Below are 19,599 nucleotides of genomic sequence, written 5' to 3'. Positions count from 1 at the left end.
CTCCGGAGAAGCCATCAATCCAGTAGTGTTCTCAGTTTTCAAGAAAGAAGTTATTGAAAAGTTTGAAAGAGTTTACCAATCAAAAGATTGAAATGAATGGGAGTGTAAAAAAAAAAAATCCTATTCATATGTAAAGGCTTGAATACTTGAGAGACGTATGGAGGGGACAAACTAATAGATTTTGAGGACCTAAAATTGGAGTACCAAATGGTGCACTCTGAACATTTTCGGTATCTACAGCTCAAACATGCCCTAAGGCGATACATTCACGATGAGCACCACTAGAGGACAGACTGCACATATATCCCATGAAAGACTATGCTACTTCCCTCATATACAGAAAGATAGTTAACAATTCCCCAGACCCACTAGGGGCTCTGGGAATCCTGGACAGTTGAACTGGGTGCATTAAACGACGACTGGATGGAAGCAATACAGAGCCCTAGAGAGGTGGCCATCAAAGTGAGGTTTTGCCTAATGTAATTGCGTATATTACATAGATCACTCTTCAAGGACACTACTACACCGAATGGGACTCAGTGACACAGACAAGCATGTAAGGGGCTCCAGGGTGGCAATCCTCTTCTTCCATATCATTTGGGCTTGCCCTCTAATTCAAAAGTACAGGCGAGTAATAATAGGGGGTAATGTTGAAAGTGTTAGATGTAGAAATGCGGCCCAAATGGCACATTCTATGCGTGACTGGAGAAGATAATTGACCTAAATATTTCAAACTTTGGCTTATTCTAGCTGATATAGTAGCAAAAAGAAATCTAGCATAGGCGTGGGGGGTGCACCTATCTCAGACTGTGGAACAATGGAAGGAGGATCTAGACTGACGCTGTGCGGCAGAAAAGGTGGTGTTCCGGAGCAGGGGATGCCCAAAGAAGTGTGACAAAATTTGGGGTCCATGGACACGTTAGAGGCCTCTGAAGAAACTTTAGCAAAAGGGGGAGGAGGGTTGGATACAAGACCCTGCACTACGTAGAAATGTACCTAGGATTGCTTACATTAATCATTTTGAATTGAGACATGTACATACTCAATGTTAAGATGGCTACCCTTAAGGAATATGTATGGAAAAGATTTGTCAATGAATAGAATGCCAGGCTTGTTTTGTTTATTCAATAAACAGATTTTTTTCTAAAGTGTAAAGGCAAATTCATTGGAAAGATACAACCATGTTGGACAGTAGATGTTGAAGCTGCGTTTGGTCGAAGTACCTTCTTTCATATTGTGGAACTGCCAAAGTCTGACAATATAGCATCATGCCCCTTTTGTAAAGAGTATTGTTACTATAAAAGTTGAATTTTTTTGTACATATTTTTCAATGGAATTTTTTTTTACTGCCTGTTTTTAAACAAGTGAACATTACAAAAGTCGCTGAACTTTTAACTTGTGTAATGAATAGTGATAACATCAAACTCAGTTACAATTACAGTCTGGGTACTTTTTTTGAATTTGATTGGCTCTCTGCAAATTACTAGTAGTTCAATAGGAAGCATGAAAGGTTTTCTCCAATGATCACTAGGGCAGTGAAAGCTTAACTGTTCACTTTATATATCAAAGTAATTTACTTTTTTAGCGTTTATGAATCAGTCTGTTGGAAGAGTCTATGAACTTAATAGAATGGTTAGGAGTATATTGGCACCAACTTCTTTGTACAATGCAATATGCACTGCACTTTGGTAGAGAACTATTTTCACTTTGAATTTATGCTCCAATATATGTCTTATTTTATATATGGAAGATAACAAAAGTTAATATTTTATAATTAAGCTGTGTAAATTGATAGTATTTTTTTCATTTTTTGTTTTGCCTTAATTGGCATATTATCAAACATGAAAGAAATTACATTGTTTTTGATGAACCTCGAAGTACAGGGTAGATCAGCGAAGTCTCATAGTGTACCTTTGTCCCACCAATGTTCCCTAAAGGATTCTGCTTGAATGGTGAGCAGAATGGGAAGAGGAACAATATTAGTCTAATCTGTGTGAACAGTGGAATCCAACTGGTTGTGAATGGAGAGAAAGACTTTAGTAATACTTTAATAACCACTGGCCCTCTATTTATTTTTGTTTTACTGACTCCGAGCAGCTTTGTTTCTTAATTTAGTGTCATTTTAGTCAATGTTTTTGGATCTTTTGTGTTGACTGTATTGATGCATTTGTGAGTTTGATTTTTAACCACACATTTCTTTTATTTAAGACCCTTATGGAGCGACGAATTAGGCCTTGGATTAATAAAAAGATCATAGAATACATTGGTGAAGAAGAAGCTACACTAGTTGATTTTGTGTGTTCAAAGGTAAGAGTATTAAAACATTATTGCTGGTTGGGCTTTTTTGATTTTGTTCTAGATAACTTAATCTTTAGTATCCCTTCTTATTTATGGGCTTGTGTGAGGAATCTGGCATCAGATTTTGAATGAGGTGCTCTTGCCTAGAAGTTAACATGCTATGGCACTGTGACTCCAGGGCATATTGCCAGTTAAATAATCCTAATCTTGTACTTCTGAGCTGCCCTTTACCCTTTTCACTCACTACTGTAATGTGACATTTGGTACCATGGTCTTTTTTATTTTATTTGTCCATAAGAAGTTGTTTCTCTTTCAGGTAATGGCTCATAGTACACCTCAGAGTATATTGGATGATGTTGCTATGGTAAGTGTTTTTTTTGTTGTTTTTTTTACTAACCTTGCCAGATATATTATTTAAGTGGAAATCTTCATTGTAATCACAGTATGTTCCCACTAATTTAAACTTTGTGTTTGTTGTGCAGCATTACCATCTCAAAATGAAATAGGGAATATCATCAGTTTAAGTCAGTAATTCGTATCTGAAAATCTTACATCTTGGTGCCTTTTGTGTGAACTTAATTCACAACCACTGACAGTAGCTCATTTTGCATTATAGTCCATTTGTTTTAACTGTGTCACAAATTTGCAGTTTAGTTTCTAGTCTGTTAGTGTCTAGGCTTGTCGGTTACAAGGATGTATTTTCTTGTATGTGAGGGAGCTGGTATTGAAGATGATGCGATCTTGAAAGGTGAATGTAGTTCTTTCTCAGTTTTGGGTGATACAATTTAACTGCTGCAGGTCTTTCAGATGTGCTGCAGCATCTTGAATGCTTTCAATGTGATGTTGAGCTTGGAACAATTTTTGTTTGCATTCATGTGTTTGAGAGCTCGGGCTTGGACTGTTCGGAAGTCTTTTTCCTGGAGGAAAGGCATCACTGAGTATGTCAACACTTGCGCTTTGTGTGCTGCAGCTTGTAAGAAGTCCCATTTGGAGCCCTGTTTGAATGCGTTTATTCTGACTGTGTGCTTTCAGGTTTAAAGGAGACTGCTTTTTCAGATAAATGGCAGGTAGGTGGTTGGGTGGTAGTTCAGAGTTTGAGTTTTTTTTTACCGTGTGAATAGGTGTCCTGCTTCTCAGTTATCTGAGAGAGTTCCTTGTTGAAGGTTGATAACGAATATTGAGAAGTGGTGTGGGGTCATCTCCAGTGATGGAATTCAGAATGTTCTCTGAGAGTTTGTATGCAAGAGTAGGCTGAAGGCTGCACATTTAGTGTTTGAAATGCAGGGGCAGGGGTTTTGGGATTGGAAGTATGGTACATGTCCGGTATTAATTTGGGTTTTGATCTTGTTTATTTTGTGAGAAATTGTGATGTTGCTCTTTTTTTTTTTTTACTGTGGGAATCGCAGTGGATTGACTTATTGTTTGGAAGAGTGCTTTGCTTTTATTGTACGTTAGCTATGCCAAGTTTATAGACTGTGGCTTTGGTTGACCAGAGGGATCTGCATGGAGAGTTGCTTGGTTTTCAAATGGGTGTAGAAGTCGCCCAAATAATTTATGGGTGTCAGAACTGGCTGGAGTTACTACTATGTGCGCCTGCAGGTTGAAAACAGATTATGAAGTGTGAAACTAAAAACCTCTTAACTTGCTTGCCTTATCCATGCCCTCCCCTAGGGCACCTAGCATTCTTATTTGTGCCAACATCAACCTTTCCTATAGAAGTGGTTGTATCTCACTGCTTGACCTATGGCAAAAGTTGGAGAGTCCATTAAAACTCTGACATTTGAACATCGTCAGCAGTGGCAGTGAGTTTAGTGGTGAACCTCCTCAAATCCTGCAATGGAAGGACTGACTTTGGGCGTAGTTACGCCCTTCCTGGTTTATCAGATTTCTTACACAACCCACATTATGAACTGGTCATGAGTATTAAAATGGTTGCAGGCTTGAATTCTTGAAGTCCGGTTGTAGTTGGAGTTTTTTTTAATGTGCGTTTTCAGAACAGTACTAATTGTATTCTTTGATTTGCAGGTATTGGATGAAGAGGCTGAAGTTTTTATAGTGAAAATGTGGCGATTGTTAATATATGAAACGGAAGCCAAGAAGATTGGGCTTGTGAAGTAAAAATTGCCTTGAAATTTAAGGCTGCATTTCAAAACTGTTTATTTTCCTTCCATCGTTCTATGAATTGTCCTCAGACACTTGTGAGAAGTTGTATTTTCATGTAGAGAATGTGAAAATGTTTGTCCGCTGTTCTGTTTGTCCTTTCAGAATAGGTTGTAGATAATGCTAAAAACCCTGCATTTGGGTATGTTTATAACTCTCCAGATAAATGTACTGGTATATTTTATAAGCTGCAACATCTGTACAGTCTCGTAAATTTGTTCTGCTAGTTTTCCCTTGTACATAAGACTCTCCTAGTGTTTTGCAAAATGTTTGCACTTAAGGTTGGAAGTTATCATTTATATAACACAGTAATTGTTTCCTAAAACATGATTGTTTCCTAAAACATTCATCAGCCTTTTTTTGTTTTAAAGAAGAGTGATCTGAAAGGAGAAACATACGTTTTAGGGATTGGAATTGCAAAATTGTAATTCAAAATTGCATATGCCACAGTCCTCATTTTTGCTTCTTAAGTGTCTCCTTCCAAGGAAGTTAGTCATTTTTAAGGTTCTGTCACATGTTTTGCTAAAGTCAAAGAAGCTGCCCTAACCTTCATCCTCTGTATAGCCTTCTTGAAAAGTGTAAATAACATCCATAAATACTTGGAAATGTACTGCTGAAGAGTCTTCTAACTGGAATTAGTTGTGCTGTTTTCTAATATATCCCATTTTCATCCCCCCAAGGGGAGTACGTCTCAGTTAAGACATTTCTCTTATTAAATTGATGGGGTTGCGACGAGGGTAGGAAGTGTTTTATTTGGAAGCATTGGGTGATGCTACATTTTATTGGTTTACCATCACTTTCTAATTATTTAAGTCACCCTTTCAGTTATACGTTTTTGGCAAGCAACATGGGGTATATAGTTTAAAGCATCCGTTTCCAAAATTAAGGTACATTTTTTTTTTCAGGAGTAATCCTACTGCACCCTTGAATGAGGGAATCTATGGTTAGATTTTTTTTTCCTCCTGATACTAAAAGCAGGAAAGGGTTGGCTTCTTTTGACAAGTTCATACTAAAATGGGGACGGTTGTGGATTGCATTTTTACCTCTTCGTATCCACCTGAGAAGACTTAACAGGTGTATGAAAATAGTCTTCAAAAGAGGCATGTTAAAATGAAAATATTTTTAAATGAATACTGTTAGCTGATTTGGTACTTTTGTTTCACATTGTTATGCTGAATACTGAATTCAGTTAGCGGTAATTGATTTGCCATATCAGAAAGCAAAACCGGCCTTCTGTTGCTAAACTTCCTGCATTTTAAGAAGACATAAGAAAACTGTATTCTTAATAGAGGGATCTTGACAAGATTCCGCCATGTAAATATTTCAGATATTAAAAATGTATATACTTGATCTGAGGCTCCGATTTCTTTCAGAGTCTTGCCTGAGTGACGTTTAGCATTGTATGTTTTCTGTAAATTAAGTCTGCATAAACACGAGGCCACCTCTCGCCTCATAATGGGCCATGTTAATAATTGTGTCAATCTCCAAGACAAAATGGTTTTGACCTAAATTATATTTCTCAAATAGTTGGAAACATTTGTGCTTTTATTTGTTCTGTGCAGGAGGTTAATGTGAAATTCCTTTATTGCCATGACTCCTAATTTACAGGCATACCTGCTGATTTTTGATATAATTACATATTTTGAAAGCTGTGTGGTTTCCTTAAAAGTGCCATATGCATTAGGGTATTAAAGCATGAATAAAAAGAACCCCCCACAATCTCAAAATAGTCCTATCCTGCTCATTATTGTAAATGCTTTCGTAATCACATGTTGGGATTACCACCTTTTTGCTTTGAATAAAATTCACATAACCAATTTTTGGTCTCTACCATATTTCTGACTGCTAATAACATTACTGCTAAGGTCTGGCTTCAGTTCTTGGTATGTTTTTTCAGGCATTCAGAGGGGAGTTGCTAAAATGATGTACTCGTCATGGAAGCTTCATATACAATTAAGTTAGGTGGTGTGTTTTGCTTCGGGGATGGTATGAGGTGTAACCTTTTCTAGACCTATCTTGTTGGTAGCCAGCATATGACTAACAATTCTAGACTCAGTAATGTTAAACCTTTTAGCAAAGATGGAGAGTTAAATTCGAGGTGGAAACGTATTTGTGGAAAATTGAGCTCTCCCAATATTGGATCTTTTATATATTCACCTGCTTGAATCATTCCCCATCGGGCCGAGAATCCTGGGTACATTTAAGTAGCAATATACAGTGTTAAATACATAAACAGTATGTAATGTAAAATGGCCAAAGCCTTGAAATAACATAGTATGTTTAGTAACACATCACCTCATTTGGAAAATTAAAAAAAACTTCAGCCAATGAGGTGGAAGCTTGAGCAATCCTGTTCGAGGCATGTGGGCTGCTGAATTCATATCTGTGCATAGATCGCCGCCTAGTGTTGGGATCCGGATGTTTGCACGTTGTTGTCCTGGAAGAGTCTTCGAAGTATCCTGAGATAGGTGACTCCTCCCCTGGACCACAGTGCGCATGGGCATCCTCTCCATCCCCAGATTGTTTTTTTCCGCCATTGGGTTCGGATGTGCTTATCTTAGCTCAAGTTAGGAAAAATTTCGTTTAAGGCCAAAAGGCCTTTAGCTTTCGTCGGTACTGTTCCCGCTCGGTGTCGACAGCTTTCTTACTTAGTTTAGAAACTTCTTCCAGTTTTCGGATCCGTTTCATCCGACCATCGACATTACATCGACGATGGAATCGAGGACCCCATTCAAGCGGTGTCCTTTATGCCACGCCAAATATCCACACATCGACGTCCACCCGGTGTGCAACAAATGCCTCTCGCCGGATCACGACGAATCGACATGTATGGCCTGTGCCCGATTCCGATCCAAGAAGACTCTCCGGAATCGACGGGCGGCGAGATTAGAAGCGCAGCAATCTGCACCGGCCCCGGCCAACATCTTCAGCACCGAGGACGAAGATGTTGAAAGCGTGGAAGAAATAAACTCCAGCCCCGCTTCTGAACACGATTCCCAATCGGGAGACGCCGATGAAGAGCTTTTTCACAGGGAAGAAGCCGACGACAAGGTAGGGGACTACGATAAGGCCTTTGGGGCCGAAGGAGATAGCTCTGGTGAAGAGCAGGGCCTACCCGTCGAAACGGAGGCTATCAAAGTGCGTCATTCTACGGCTCCGGTCAAGGGATCGCCTCCGGGCCTTACCCGAGACCAATCCAAAAGTTCTTCGGCACCGCCTTCAGGCCCGGCCTCGAACATCCAGCAAGAGCCATTAATACCGAAAAAGACTGGTTTCCCTTCAACGAAACCGAAACCAATCGTCGCACCAGTTCCTCAAACTGAAAGTAAAACTGGCAGTGGTCGGCTCGAAGCCCTCGAAGACCTCCACTCCTTCGACGCCAGCACAGTCCATCGGCTCCGAACGCACTAAACGGGATTTCGGCGCCGAACTCGCTGCAGCGGATGTCGGTACCGACCTGAAAAAGAGGGCCGTTGGTCCCACAAACGCGCCTCGGCCCCCGGCACCGAAGCAGTCGGCCCCGACTACCAAAGTCAAGATGGCCGCTACATCGGAGTCCACTTCGAAGGCAGCGACACGGGTCAGGTCATCGACTCCGTCGACCGCTACTACCTCTCCTCGACTCGATGAGCCGGTGGCTCCGCAGCAGTCAACGTCTACCTCTACGGAACCACTCTGCACCAAAGAACCTTCGGCGTACTCGGTGCGACACGTTGCAGCGTCATTGCAACGCATCAAAGAACGGGCAGCCCTCCAGTCCACGTCGGGCCCCGACCCGAAAAAGGCTCCAAAGGCATCTCCGGCACCAGCCAACATCACTTTTGGTTTGCCGCCGTCAACGGCACCGAAGATGTTCGAGATCCGAACACGTGTCCGCCAGACGAGGTCCCCATCTACTGGACACTCTCCTACTGAGCCTTCACCGTCCCAATTCATCGACGCCGACACCGGCAGACTCATGCTCCGAAAACAGAAGGCCACGCCAGAGCGGGCCTTGGACTCTTACAGAATCCCTCTGAAGCAGAAACTGCCAGCAGAGTCGGAACAGGTTCTATACGAACGCCCGCATACCTCCTATCCGGATCCCCAGTCCTTTTCTCCGACGCCCTCCGACACGGACGCAATGGAGGATTACATAGGTGATGATACCACCTACCCTACGGATATGGATCCTGAGGAGCAGCAGGACCCAGATCAAGCTTGGGATGACCCTGCAGACCTGGATACCGCAACAGATACCCAGGACACGCAGCTTTACGGCGCAAATACATCTCCCACAGAGGACACTGCTGCCTTCAATGTCCTCATAGAACGTGCTGCAGCCAATCATGGAGTGCAACTCAACTCTGACACAATTGAGGACGACTTCCTGGTGGACACTTTCGCCTCCTCTGAGAGGACTGTCAAGACTTTGCCCATATTGAAAGGTGTCCTCAAGCCAGCAAAGGACATTTTCAAGGAAACAACCAGGGCACGGGTGCTTAACCCCAGGATTGAAAAAAAATACAAGCCTGCGCCCGGGGACCCTAGGTACATTAAAGGTCAGTTACCTCTGGACTCCATGGTGGTTGCTAACGCTCGCAAACGAGCACACTCGCAAACAGGTGATGCTCCTCCCCCAGACAAGGAGTCCAAAGTGCTGGAGACCTCGGGCAAGAGGATTGCAGCTCAAGCAGCAAACATCTGGCACATTGCCAATACACAGGCCCTCCTGGCTCGCTACGATCGTTCACACTACGACACGCTAGAGTCACTACTCCAACATCTGCCAGACGGATATAAGGAGGCAGCGGAGCTCCTCATCAGAGAGGGACAACTTCTTACAAACTCATCCATTAAGTGTGCACTAGATGCTGCCGACACAGCCGCAAGGGCGATAAACACCAGCGTCATGTTACGCCGCCACGCTTGGTTACGAATCTCCGGATTCAAAACAACTTCCTGAATCAGCCAGTCAACCCAGACTACTTATTCGGACCAGAAGTTGACACCACCTTAGAAAAGTTAAAAAAAGGACACTGACACTGCAAAGTCAATGGGGGCGCTGCAAACGCAGACATTTCGTAGTGGCTCCTTTCGTCGCCCCGGGAATAGGGGAGCAGCTAGAGGACAGGGGTCACAGCAAACATACAATAAAGGGGGACACAGAGCACCTACGATAAAAACAACAGAGGTGGATATCGTGGCTCCAGCACCAAGGGCAGAGGACGCGGTTACGGCAACACCAGGTCCTCACCCAAGAACAAACAGTGACGCCCTCTCCCTTCCCCCCGACCACATAACACCTGTCGGGGGGAGACTCCAGCGGTTCCTGTCCACGTGGAAAGCCATCGCCACGGACAGGTGGGTCAGGGATATTATCCAGCACGGTTACTGTCTCGAATTAACCTCCATTCCACCCACAATACCGCCAAAACACCGTCCTATGTCCGCAGAGCACTTAGCATTATTGCAAAACGAAGTGCTAAGTATGCTGCAAAAAGGTGCAATAGAGGTCGTGCCCGTCAACCAGCAGGGGACAGGGGTGTACTCCCTGTACTTCCTAATCCCAAAAAAGGACGGGTCGCTCAGACCTATACTAGACCTCAGACCCCTCAACCACTACATTCTGTCAGAGCATTTTCATATGCTCACCCTACAGCAGGTTCTCCCGCTGCTCAGACAGGGAGACTTCCTCGCCACACTAGACCTCAAAGATGCGTACTTCCACATACCCATCCACCCATCACACAGGAAATATCTCAGGTTCACTATTCAGGGACAGCACTATCAATTCAAAGTCCTCCCCTTCGGCGTGACAACAGCACCCAGGGTTTTTACCAAGTGCCTAGCTACAGTGGCTGCACATCTACGGCGACGACACATTCATGTCTACCCTTACCTGGACGACTGGCTTGTTCAGGCAAAGTCAGCCCAGCAATGTGCCAGCCACATGTCCCTCACCATTCACCTCCTTCACAGTCTGGGATTCTCACTAAATTACCCAAAATCACATCTCCAACCCGCACACGTACGACAGTACCTGGGCGCGACCGTAAACACTCTGGCAGCCACAGCTCAGCCAAATTTAGTGAGGATCAACAGCATGCAACTGCTGATCTCAAAGTTCAAACCACAACACTCCCTTCCTGCGAGAGTGTTCATGCAGTTGATAGGCATGATGGCCTCCTGCATTTTCATAGTCCCGCACGCGAGACTACATATGCGCCCGCTTCAGGAGTGCTTAGCACGTCAATGGAATCAGGCTCACGGGCAATTAAAAGACCTAGTGTTGGTGAGCGGTCGGGCATACAACTCTCTGCATTGGTGGAATCCACAAAACCTTTGCATGGGCCGACCGTTCCAGGAGCCTGTTCCACAAATACTGACGGCGGACGCGTCTCTCCAGGGATGGTGAGCTCATGTACTCAATTACACAGTGCAGGGACTATGGACAACACAGCAAAGGAAGATGCACATCAACCTTCTGGAACTGATGGCAATCTTCCTAGCAATGAAGGCATTCCAAGTACACTTGTGCAACAAAGTCGTGTTAATCCGGACGGACAACATGACTGCCATGTACTACATACAAAAGCAGGGAGGAACACACTCTCCACAGTTGTCTCATCTGGCTCAGAGCATGTGGAAGTGGGCCATTCAAAGGAACATATTCCTCCTGGCGGAACACCTCCCGGGCAAAGACAACCAGAGGGCGGATCTGCTCAGCAGACACAGCCACCAGATGCACGAGTGGGAGCTGCACCCATCAGAACTCCAACCGTACTTCCAACAGTGGGGTCATCCAGAGATAGACCTATTCGCCACAAACGAAAACGCAAAATGCCAAAGCTTTGCCGCCAGGTTCCCACATCCACAGTCGCAGGGCAATGCGATATGGATGAACTGGTCCGGCAGATTTGCGTACGCTTTTCCCCCAGCGCCGTTAATACCGCTGGTGGCACGCAAACTGCGACAGCACTCACTGACGCTCATCCTAGTTGCTCCAACATGGGCGCGCCAGCCATGGTACACCACCTTTCTGGAACTTTCCGTGGTGCCGCATCAACGGCTGCGGATAAAACCTGCACTCCTAACGCAGAGCCATGGCGAAATTCAGCACCCAGATCCGCAACAGCTGAACCTGGCAATCTGGCTCCTGAAGTCTTAGAGTTTGGCTACCTAAACCTGCCACCTGACTATATGGAGATCATCAAGGAGGCCAGGAGACCCACTACCAGAGCTTGCTATGCAGCTAAATGGAAGAGGTTTGTTATTTACTGCACCCACAATGACATCAACCCGCTAAACGCATCCATTCAAAACATAATCTGTTACCTCTTACACCTATACCGATGCAATCTGGCATACACCTCAATACGCATCCATTTAACCGCAATAGCAGCCTATCTCCAGAACAGGCAGCACCTCTCTTTATTCAGAGTGCCTGCCATCAAAGTCTTCTTGGAGGGACTCAAACGAGTAATTCCCCCCCAAGACACCCGCCAGCACCAGTGTGGAACCTCAACTTGGTCCTCACCAGACTAATGGGTCCACCCTTCGAACCTCTCCACTCATGTGAGATTCAATTCCTCACCTGGAAAGTAGCTTTCCTAGTCGCAATCACTTCGTTAAGAAGAGTTAGTGAACTCCAGGCACTAACCATTCAAGAGCCATTCATACAGGTTCACGCAAACAGGGCGTACTGCGTACCAACCCCAAATTCCTGCCTAAAGTAATATCGTAGTTCCACATGAATCAAACTATTGAACTGCCTGTTTTCTTTCAGAATCCACAAAATGTCGCTGAAAGAATGCTCCATACACTAGATGTAAAGAGGGCCCTCATGTACTATATTGACAGAACTAAACACTTTAGGAAGACAAAACAACTTTTCGTTGCCTTTTCTCCACAACACAAAGGCAACGCCATTTCCAAAGCAGGTATAGCCAGATGGATCGTTAAATGTATTCAAATTTGCTATCAAAAGGCTAAACGCGCATTAACGATTCCCCCACGAGCCCACTCAATGCGTAAGTTAGGGGCATCCATGGCTTTCTTGGGAAACATTCCTTTACAGGAAATATGTAGAGCAGCCACATGGTCCACTATACATACATTTACCAAACACTACTGTGTAGATGTACACTCAAAACAGCAGGCAGCTGTAGGACAGGCTGTTCTCAAAACTCTCTTTCAGACTGCTGCAGCTGGCACTGGTAGCCGCCGCTAATAGGAGGTACTGCTATGTATTCTATGCACAGATATGAATTCAGCAGCCCACATGCCTCGAACTGAATATGCTACTTACCAGTATGCATCTGTTCTTGGCATGTAGGGCTGCTGACATTCATATCGCCCACCCTCCTCCCCGGCGCCTGTAGCAGCTGCAGCTCTCAGAATTACTGTATAGCGTGCTCATCACTTCCTGTATCTACTCCATCACTGCCACAATGGCGAAAAACAATCTGGGGATGGAGAGGATGCCCATGCGCACTGTTGTCCATGGGAGGAGTCGCCTATCTCAGGATACTTCAAAGACTCTTCCAGGACAACAACGTGCAAACATCCGGACCCAACACTAGGCGGCGATCTATGCACAGATATGAATGTCAGCAGCCCTACATGCCAAGAACAGATGCATACTGGTAAGTAGCATATTCAACTCCCTCTACAGGCCACCACTGCTAATATTTCTGCCGCACGGTGTGTGAGGGAGTTTCCTGTCAGAGCTCTCCTCTAATCTTTCAGTGAACCTTAAATTGTTTCCTTTTTGGACAGCGCTGGATTTGAACCAGCACTATCTACAGAACTGATGTACTGTGATTTGTTTTTAGCGAAGATTATGATTTCTGGACCAGGGAGATATTTTTGGTATGACGAGCAACTTTTACCATGCCATACAAAGAAGAGATCTTTTTAAAACCAGTTTATTTTGTGGCAGCTGAGCTATTTACACTGATGACCCATAATTTGTGTATTTATTGTCTTTATCCTAAGCATAAGTCAGCATAATGCAAGATCTGTAAGTGTCTTTCTTCATTAAGACTTTTGAGGACAGAGAAAGGAAGTTGGCATTATTTTTTTACGAATAAAGAGAATTTTTCTCCTAAAAGATGCCCTCTTTTCAGGGTAAGATTCATGAAGGCAATGCATCCGAGGTGGCTTTTCAGTTTCCTGAACATGATCTATTTAGTACAGCGCTTGCAGCCACCTCTTCTGCTGACAAACCAGTCTAAGCTCTAGAGTCACACCTGTGACCAAAAAGAAATCTTCAAAGAAGACCTCGTCGACGACTAGTCTACTTCAAAGACCTTAACTCCTTTGTTGGCAATAAAGATACCATCAACGATGACACCATTGTCGACGACACAATCTTTATCTAGCATGCAGTCGACCTACGAGAAGAGTCAACGACAAGCATGTTGATGTTGACGAGCATGACTTTGACGGCATCACAGTTTGGAACCACTCAGTCAATAAACATAGGAGAAAATGTTTTTTCACCTTTAAGGGTGATGGCCTTGCCTGCAGTACAATTATTGCAGTCTAATAAAAAAAAAGTGTAGTGTTTATGCTAGACTCCCAGCTTACAGCCCAACACAATTGTAATTGCATGTTCGAGGCATGCGTGCTGTAGATAAAAATGCTTTGCATACTCCCATCTAGTGTTGGGTCTGGATGTTTGCAAGTTGTTTTTCTTTTTTTCTATGAACAAGTCTTTTCCAATCACGAGGCAAGGTGACTCCTTGTAGGAAGCCGGCTCTGTATATCTTGTACCAAAATGAGGTATAGTGTGCAGAGTCCAGTTGAACACCAAAGGTAGGCAGAGGTAAAAGTAGATCGAACCTTACTCTCTATTTGTGGTAGTGTGGGCGATCAGCAAATGATCTCAAACACTTGGACTGAACTCAGACCAATTTGATTTATATAAAATATTTAGTTGTATTTATTTCCTAGAACCAAGCAAGCCTGGCACAGTTAAGTGAATTTGATAATTTTCGAGGCAGGTTGAACAATACAAGCTAGCTGAATGAAAATGACTTTGTTAAAGGTTTTTAAATGCTTTCAACACAGTGGAAATTACTGTAAGATTACTTTGAATTACTTTTCAGATTACTTTCTGGATTGCTTTTTCTACTCCGTGTGATACAACTAGATATCACACTGGGACATTTCGTAGAGAAAAGATAAGTGAACAATTTTTAGTTCTTTACAAGTTTATCAAAGTTCAACACCATGAGGTGGTCTCCCCGGCGATCCTGACCCAAGATCTGGTGATCTGACCTGCCTCGATCCAAGATGACGCTCCGTGACCGTCTGGCTCGACATCACGAAATGAAACACCAACACAGCAGCTCCATTCCGGATCTCATCGGAGAAGATTCCAAACAAGAAGTCTACGACGCGCAAGGAGCAGAGGAAGAAGAGCTCGTTTCCGTGACAGACTCCGACATGGATGAACAGATTCCGCAGGTGCACCTATCCTGCCCCAAACTCCACCTCTGCCCAAGAAAAAGGCCCTGGTCCCCCCTCTGCCTTCAGGCCAGGGTCGGCACCGAGAATAAGTTTCCTACGTCTCGCCACCCAGCACCGAAACAAATATTAAAGCCTTCCGGCTCTGGATCAAGTTGGCCGCATTCGGGCACCGAGCCAAAACAATCCGCTCCGAGACTGAACACGTTTCGGAGTCAACTCCTTTGGTACTGAAAGTGAAACCATCTTTGGATCCGAATACTTCGGCGCCGAAAACCTCAGCCCCAACAATATTGGCACAGAAAGAGAAAACGGCTCCTACTCCGTCAAAGGAGCCTCGTTTTGATGTCCTGTCTTAAAACTCAGACCCGAAACACAGGGAACTGGTCATCAATCCCAAAACTGGACATATTCACGCAAAATTGTCATCAAAACGCAAACCAGAAGCAGAGGACACTTACCACATTCCTCTTAAGAGAAAACATGTTGGTACTAACCCCTATCCTCCTCTTAACACCTCCTTCCCCACCTAACCCACATTTGTTGATATCACCCACAAATTCACCACGATCACAAACACCTGACAACCAAGATGATGGGGACGGAGTAGATAATAGTCCTGATCCATGGAACGATTATAACACAGATCCAAACACAAAATGATCCAGATCTATACCCTACAAAACCCTTTCCACCTTATGTAGGGTACATAAAACTAATAAATAGGGCTGCTGAATATCATGGAGTTCAGCTTCATAAAGGGTCACTTGAGTAGGATTTTCTCTTTGAAACACTAAGCTCCTCCCAAAGGTCTAATCACACACTGCCACTGCTTAAGTGTATGCTAAGTTATGCGGACAGTCTCTTTAAAGATCCGGTTCGCGTACGAATTCTTACACCAAGGGTAGATAAAGTATAAATCTGCACCATCGGATCCAGTTTACATCAAGGGTCAATTACCATTAGATTCCTTAGTGGTTTCTAATTCCCGTAAACGGGCAAACTCTCAAACATTGGGGGAGGCCCCTCCTCCAGACAATGAATCTAAACTAATAGATGCCTCTGGGGAAAAAGAGTAGCTGCACAGGCAGCCAATCATTGGCGTATTGCCAATACCCAGGCTCTCTTAGCTAGTTACGACAGAGCGCACTACGGCGAATTGGAACAATTGCTCCAATTTCGGCCTGATTAACATAAGTTTAACGCACACCACCTAGTTCAGGAAGGAAAGCTAATTTCAAACACATCTATTAGATGAGCTTTAGATGCAGCTGACCCAACGGCTCGTGTAATCAACACCAGTGTCTTGCTAAGAAGACACGCCTGGCTTAGAATTTCAGGGTTTATAACCAAAGTGCAGGCTTCTATCTTAGACTTACCTTTTGATAAAGAGCATCTCTTTGGTCCTGTTGTAGACATTTCCTTAGAGAAGATGAAGGAAGACAGACGTTGCAAAATCTATGGGAGCACTACAGTACCCATCCAATTTGTGTTCTTTTCGTCGCTCCTTCTACAGAGGGGGCTCCAAAAACATCTACAGACAACACCTCTACATCGTATAAAGGCAGCAGTCAGTCATCCTCTTCAATAGGTTACTTTTGAGGCGGATTTAGAGGCAATAATGACAAGGGAAGAGGGAAACGTTCCACAACCCGCACCTTCCCCTCAACAAACAGTGACTTGCCCCCCCCCCCCCCCCCGATCATTCCACACCTGTCGGGGGACGTCTCTCTCAATTCCTCCCCGTTTGGCATACAATAACTTCAGACAGATGGTCCTAGGAACTAACCAATCTGGTTATTGCCTGGAGCTTACCAACAATCCCCCAAACATTCCTTCACGTTCACACCAAATGTCACCAGAGCATCTACACCTCAAACATGAGGTTTACTCTTGTTTGCAATAGGGAGCTATAGAGCCCATACCATTACAATATCTAGGATTGGGTGTGTACTCCCTATACTTTCGCATACCCAAAAAGGACAGCTTTCTCAGGCCTATAGACCTCGGAGAGCTAAATCAATATATTCACTCGGATCACTTTCATATGGTCACTCTTCAACAAGTGCTCCCATTCCTACAGCAAGGCGACTTTGTCTACTCTAGACTTAAAGGACGCACACTTCCATATTCCAATACATCCAGCTCATCGCATATATCTCAGGGTTGTGGTAGCAGGACAACACTACCAGGTCAAAGTGCTTCCATTCAGAGTCCACTCCTCCCAGAGTATTCACCAAATGCCTGGCAGTAGTCGCTGCTCACCTGCGAAGAAAGCATATTCATTTCTTCCCATACTTAGACGACTGGCTCATCAAAGCCAGCTCTTACCCAAAATGTCTGTAGCACACTTAAATAGGACTGCAATTACAGAACAATCCGGGATTCACAGCGAATTTGTTAAAGTCCCATCTCCAACCCACTAACACATTTGAAAGCCACTCTCAATACTCTAAAAGCTCTAGACTGTCCCACTGCAGCCAGAATCTGCATTATTCAGGCTCTAATCTCTGTATCGGCCTGACAAGTCACTACCAGCTTGAGTATACATGCAGCTACTGGAAATGCTGTTGTCTTGCATCATGATAGTTCCCCATGAAAGACTTCAAATGCGTCCCCTTAAAGAATGCTTAGCAAGTCAGTGGAATCGGTCTCCGGGTCAGTTGTCAGATCTAGTGTTGGTAGACTGCCGCACCCATCACTCTGCAGTGTTGGAATCCACAAAACTTATGGAAAGGGCGGCCCTTCATCAACCCAGTTCCACAGACCGTACTAACAGCAGACGCATCGCTCACTGGTTGGGTAGCTCATCTCCAAGCTCACACAGTTCAAGGTTTGTGGAAGCAAAAGCTACTTCATATAAATCTAGAGCTGTTAGCAGTATTTCTAGTGCTCAAAGCCTTCCAGACTCACCTGGCAGGCAAAACTGTCCTAGTCTGCACTGACAACATGACGGCTAAGTATTACATACAGAAACAGGAGGGGGACACACACTCTCCAGCTGTCACGCCTTGCACAAGTGATTTGGAGGTGGGCCATACATCACAATATTTCTCTCCTGGCAGAACACCTCACAGGAGTAAACAATCAAGTCGCAGACCTCAGCAGGCAGACACAACAGATTCACGAGTGGGAACTTCACCCTCAAGATCTCCTCCCATTCTTTCAAATGTGGGGATTTCCACAGATAAATCTGTTCGCCACACACCTAAACACAAAATGCCCAAGCTTCGCCTCCAGGTATCCACACCCATTGTCCAAAGGCAATGCACTATGGATGAACTAGTCTGCGATAATTGCCTACGCTTTTCTGCCTCTCCCACTCATTCCCCTAGTGGTTCGGGAGCTCAGACAAACATCCATCACACTGATCCCATTTGCTCCCACATCGGCCTGTCAACATTTGTTCACTACCCTGTTGGAGCTCTCAGTAGTTACTCATCAAAAACTACATCTCACACCCAGTCTCCTCACACAGAGCCGTGGAGACATAAGACATCCAGATCCCAAAGAACTCAACCTAGCAATTTGGCACCTGAAGTCAGTTTGTTTATCTCAACTTTTCACCAGACTGTAGGAACATCATTAAGGAGGCCAGAAGGCCTACTATAAGGGCTTGCTACGCAGCTAAATGGAAATGGTTTGTTATATATTGTAATCATAACCATATAAACCCGTTGGATGCTTCCATTCAAAATATCATTTGTTAGTCACTACACTTGCAGCAATCAGGATTGGCCTACACATCCGTACGCTTCCATCTTGCTGCATTAGCTGCATACCTTCAAAATAGACCGCATCTGTTGCTTTTCAGAGTACCTGTTATCAAGGCTTTTATGGAAGGACTCAAGAGTTATTCCACCAAGACTTCCACATGCTCCAGTGTGGATTCCTAACATTGTCCTTAACAGACTAATGGGTCTACCCTTCGAGCCATTGCATAAATGTGTACTGCAATTTCTCACTTGGAAAGTTGCTGTTCGAGGCATATGAGCTGCAGATTACACACTGTGCATAGATCGCCATCTGGTGTTGGGCCCGGATGTTTGCACTTGTTTTTGTCTTGGAAAGTCTTTGGAAGTTACGAGGTATGTGACTCCTCCTTTGGATCATAGTGCGCATGGGCATCAGCTCCATCCTCAGATTGTTTTTTTTCCGCCATCAGGCTCTGATGTGTTCTCTCGTTCCAGCTCGGAACCGTTAACGGTTTCTCTTCGACGCACAATCCTTCCCATCTCGACGGTATTGTTTCTATCGTGTTTCCAACCACACGCGCCCTTCCACTCGAAGTCTTCGATTCTGTTCGTCGACGAAGGCCTTCGGACCTACCAGGGCCTCATCTCCGGCTCATGGAAAGGACGCCATTTAAAAAGTGTCCTCTGTGGGTCGAAGTTTCCCACACCGACCGACATGAGGTGTGCAACCTCTGCCTCTCACCGGAGCACGAGGCCAGGGACTGTCCAGCTTGTGCCTCCCTCCGCTCCAAAAAGACCATCCGGGACCTACGAGCTCGAAGAACAATGGCGCGCTCTGCATCTTCGATCCCCCGACGACATTTTTCAAGAGGGCGTCTGTTCCGGAGCAGGGTCGAGTCGAGGAAGCCATCATCAGTGCCTCCGAAGTAGACGATTCAGACGTCGAAGACATCGCTCCAGCTCAAAGGGCCGTGAGTCCAGACGTCGACCC

General features: G+C 44.6%; 1 protein-coding gene across 16 annotated transcripts in view; it reads left to right on the top strand.

Moving 5' to 3' along the window:
- The window catches only part of RBM25 (RNA binding motif protein 25), a 341,694-nt gene extending 335,419 nt beyond the window's left edge, over window positions 1–6,275 (top strand). For all 16 annotated transcript variants that reach the window (XM_085627262.1, XM_085627263.1, XM_085627259.1 and 13 more), the window contains 3 exons: window positions 2,209–2,307; window positions 2,615–2,662; window positions 4,324–6,275. In XM_085627262.1, coding sequence (XP_085483388.1) covers window positions 2,209–2,307; window positions 2,615–2,662; window positions 4,324–4,416 — 240 coding nt within the window. In that variant the 3' untranslated portion in view covers window positions 4,417–6,275. The remainder of the gene's footprint in view (window positions 1–2,208; window positions 2,308–2,614; window positions 2,663–4,323) is intronic.
- Window positions 6,276–19,599: the final 13,324 nt, after the last annotated feature.

This window comes from Triturus cristatus, chromosome 9, assembly GCF_964204655.1.
Source record: "Triturus cristatus chromosome 9, aTriCri1.1, whole genome shotgun sequence".
Taxonomy (NCBI): domain Eukaryota; kingdom Metazoa; phylum Chordata; class Amphibia; order Caudata; family Salamandridae; genus Triturus; species Triturus cristatus.
This window is presented reverse-complemented; position numbering and strand designations above follow the sequence as displayed.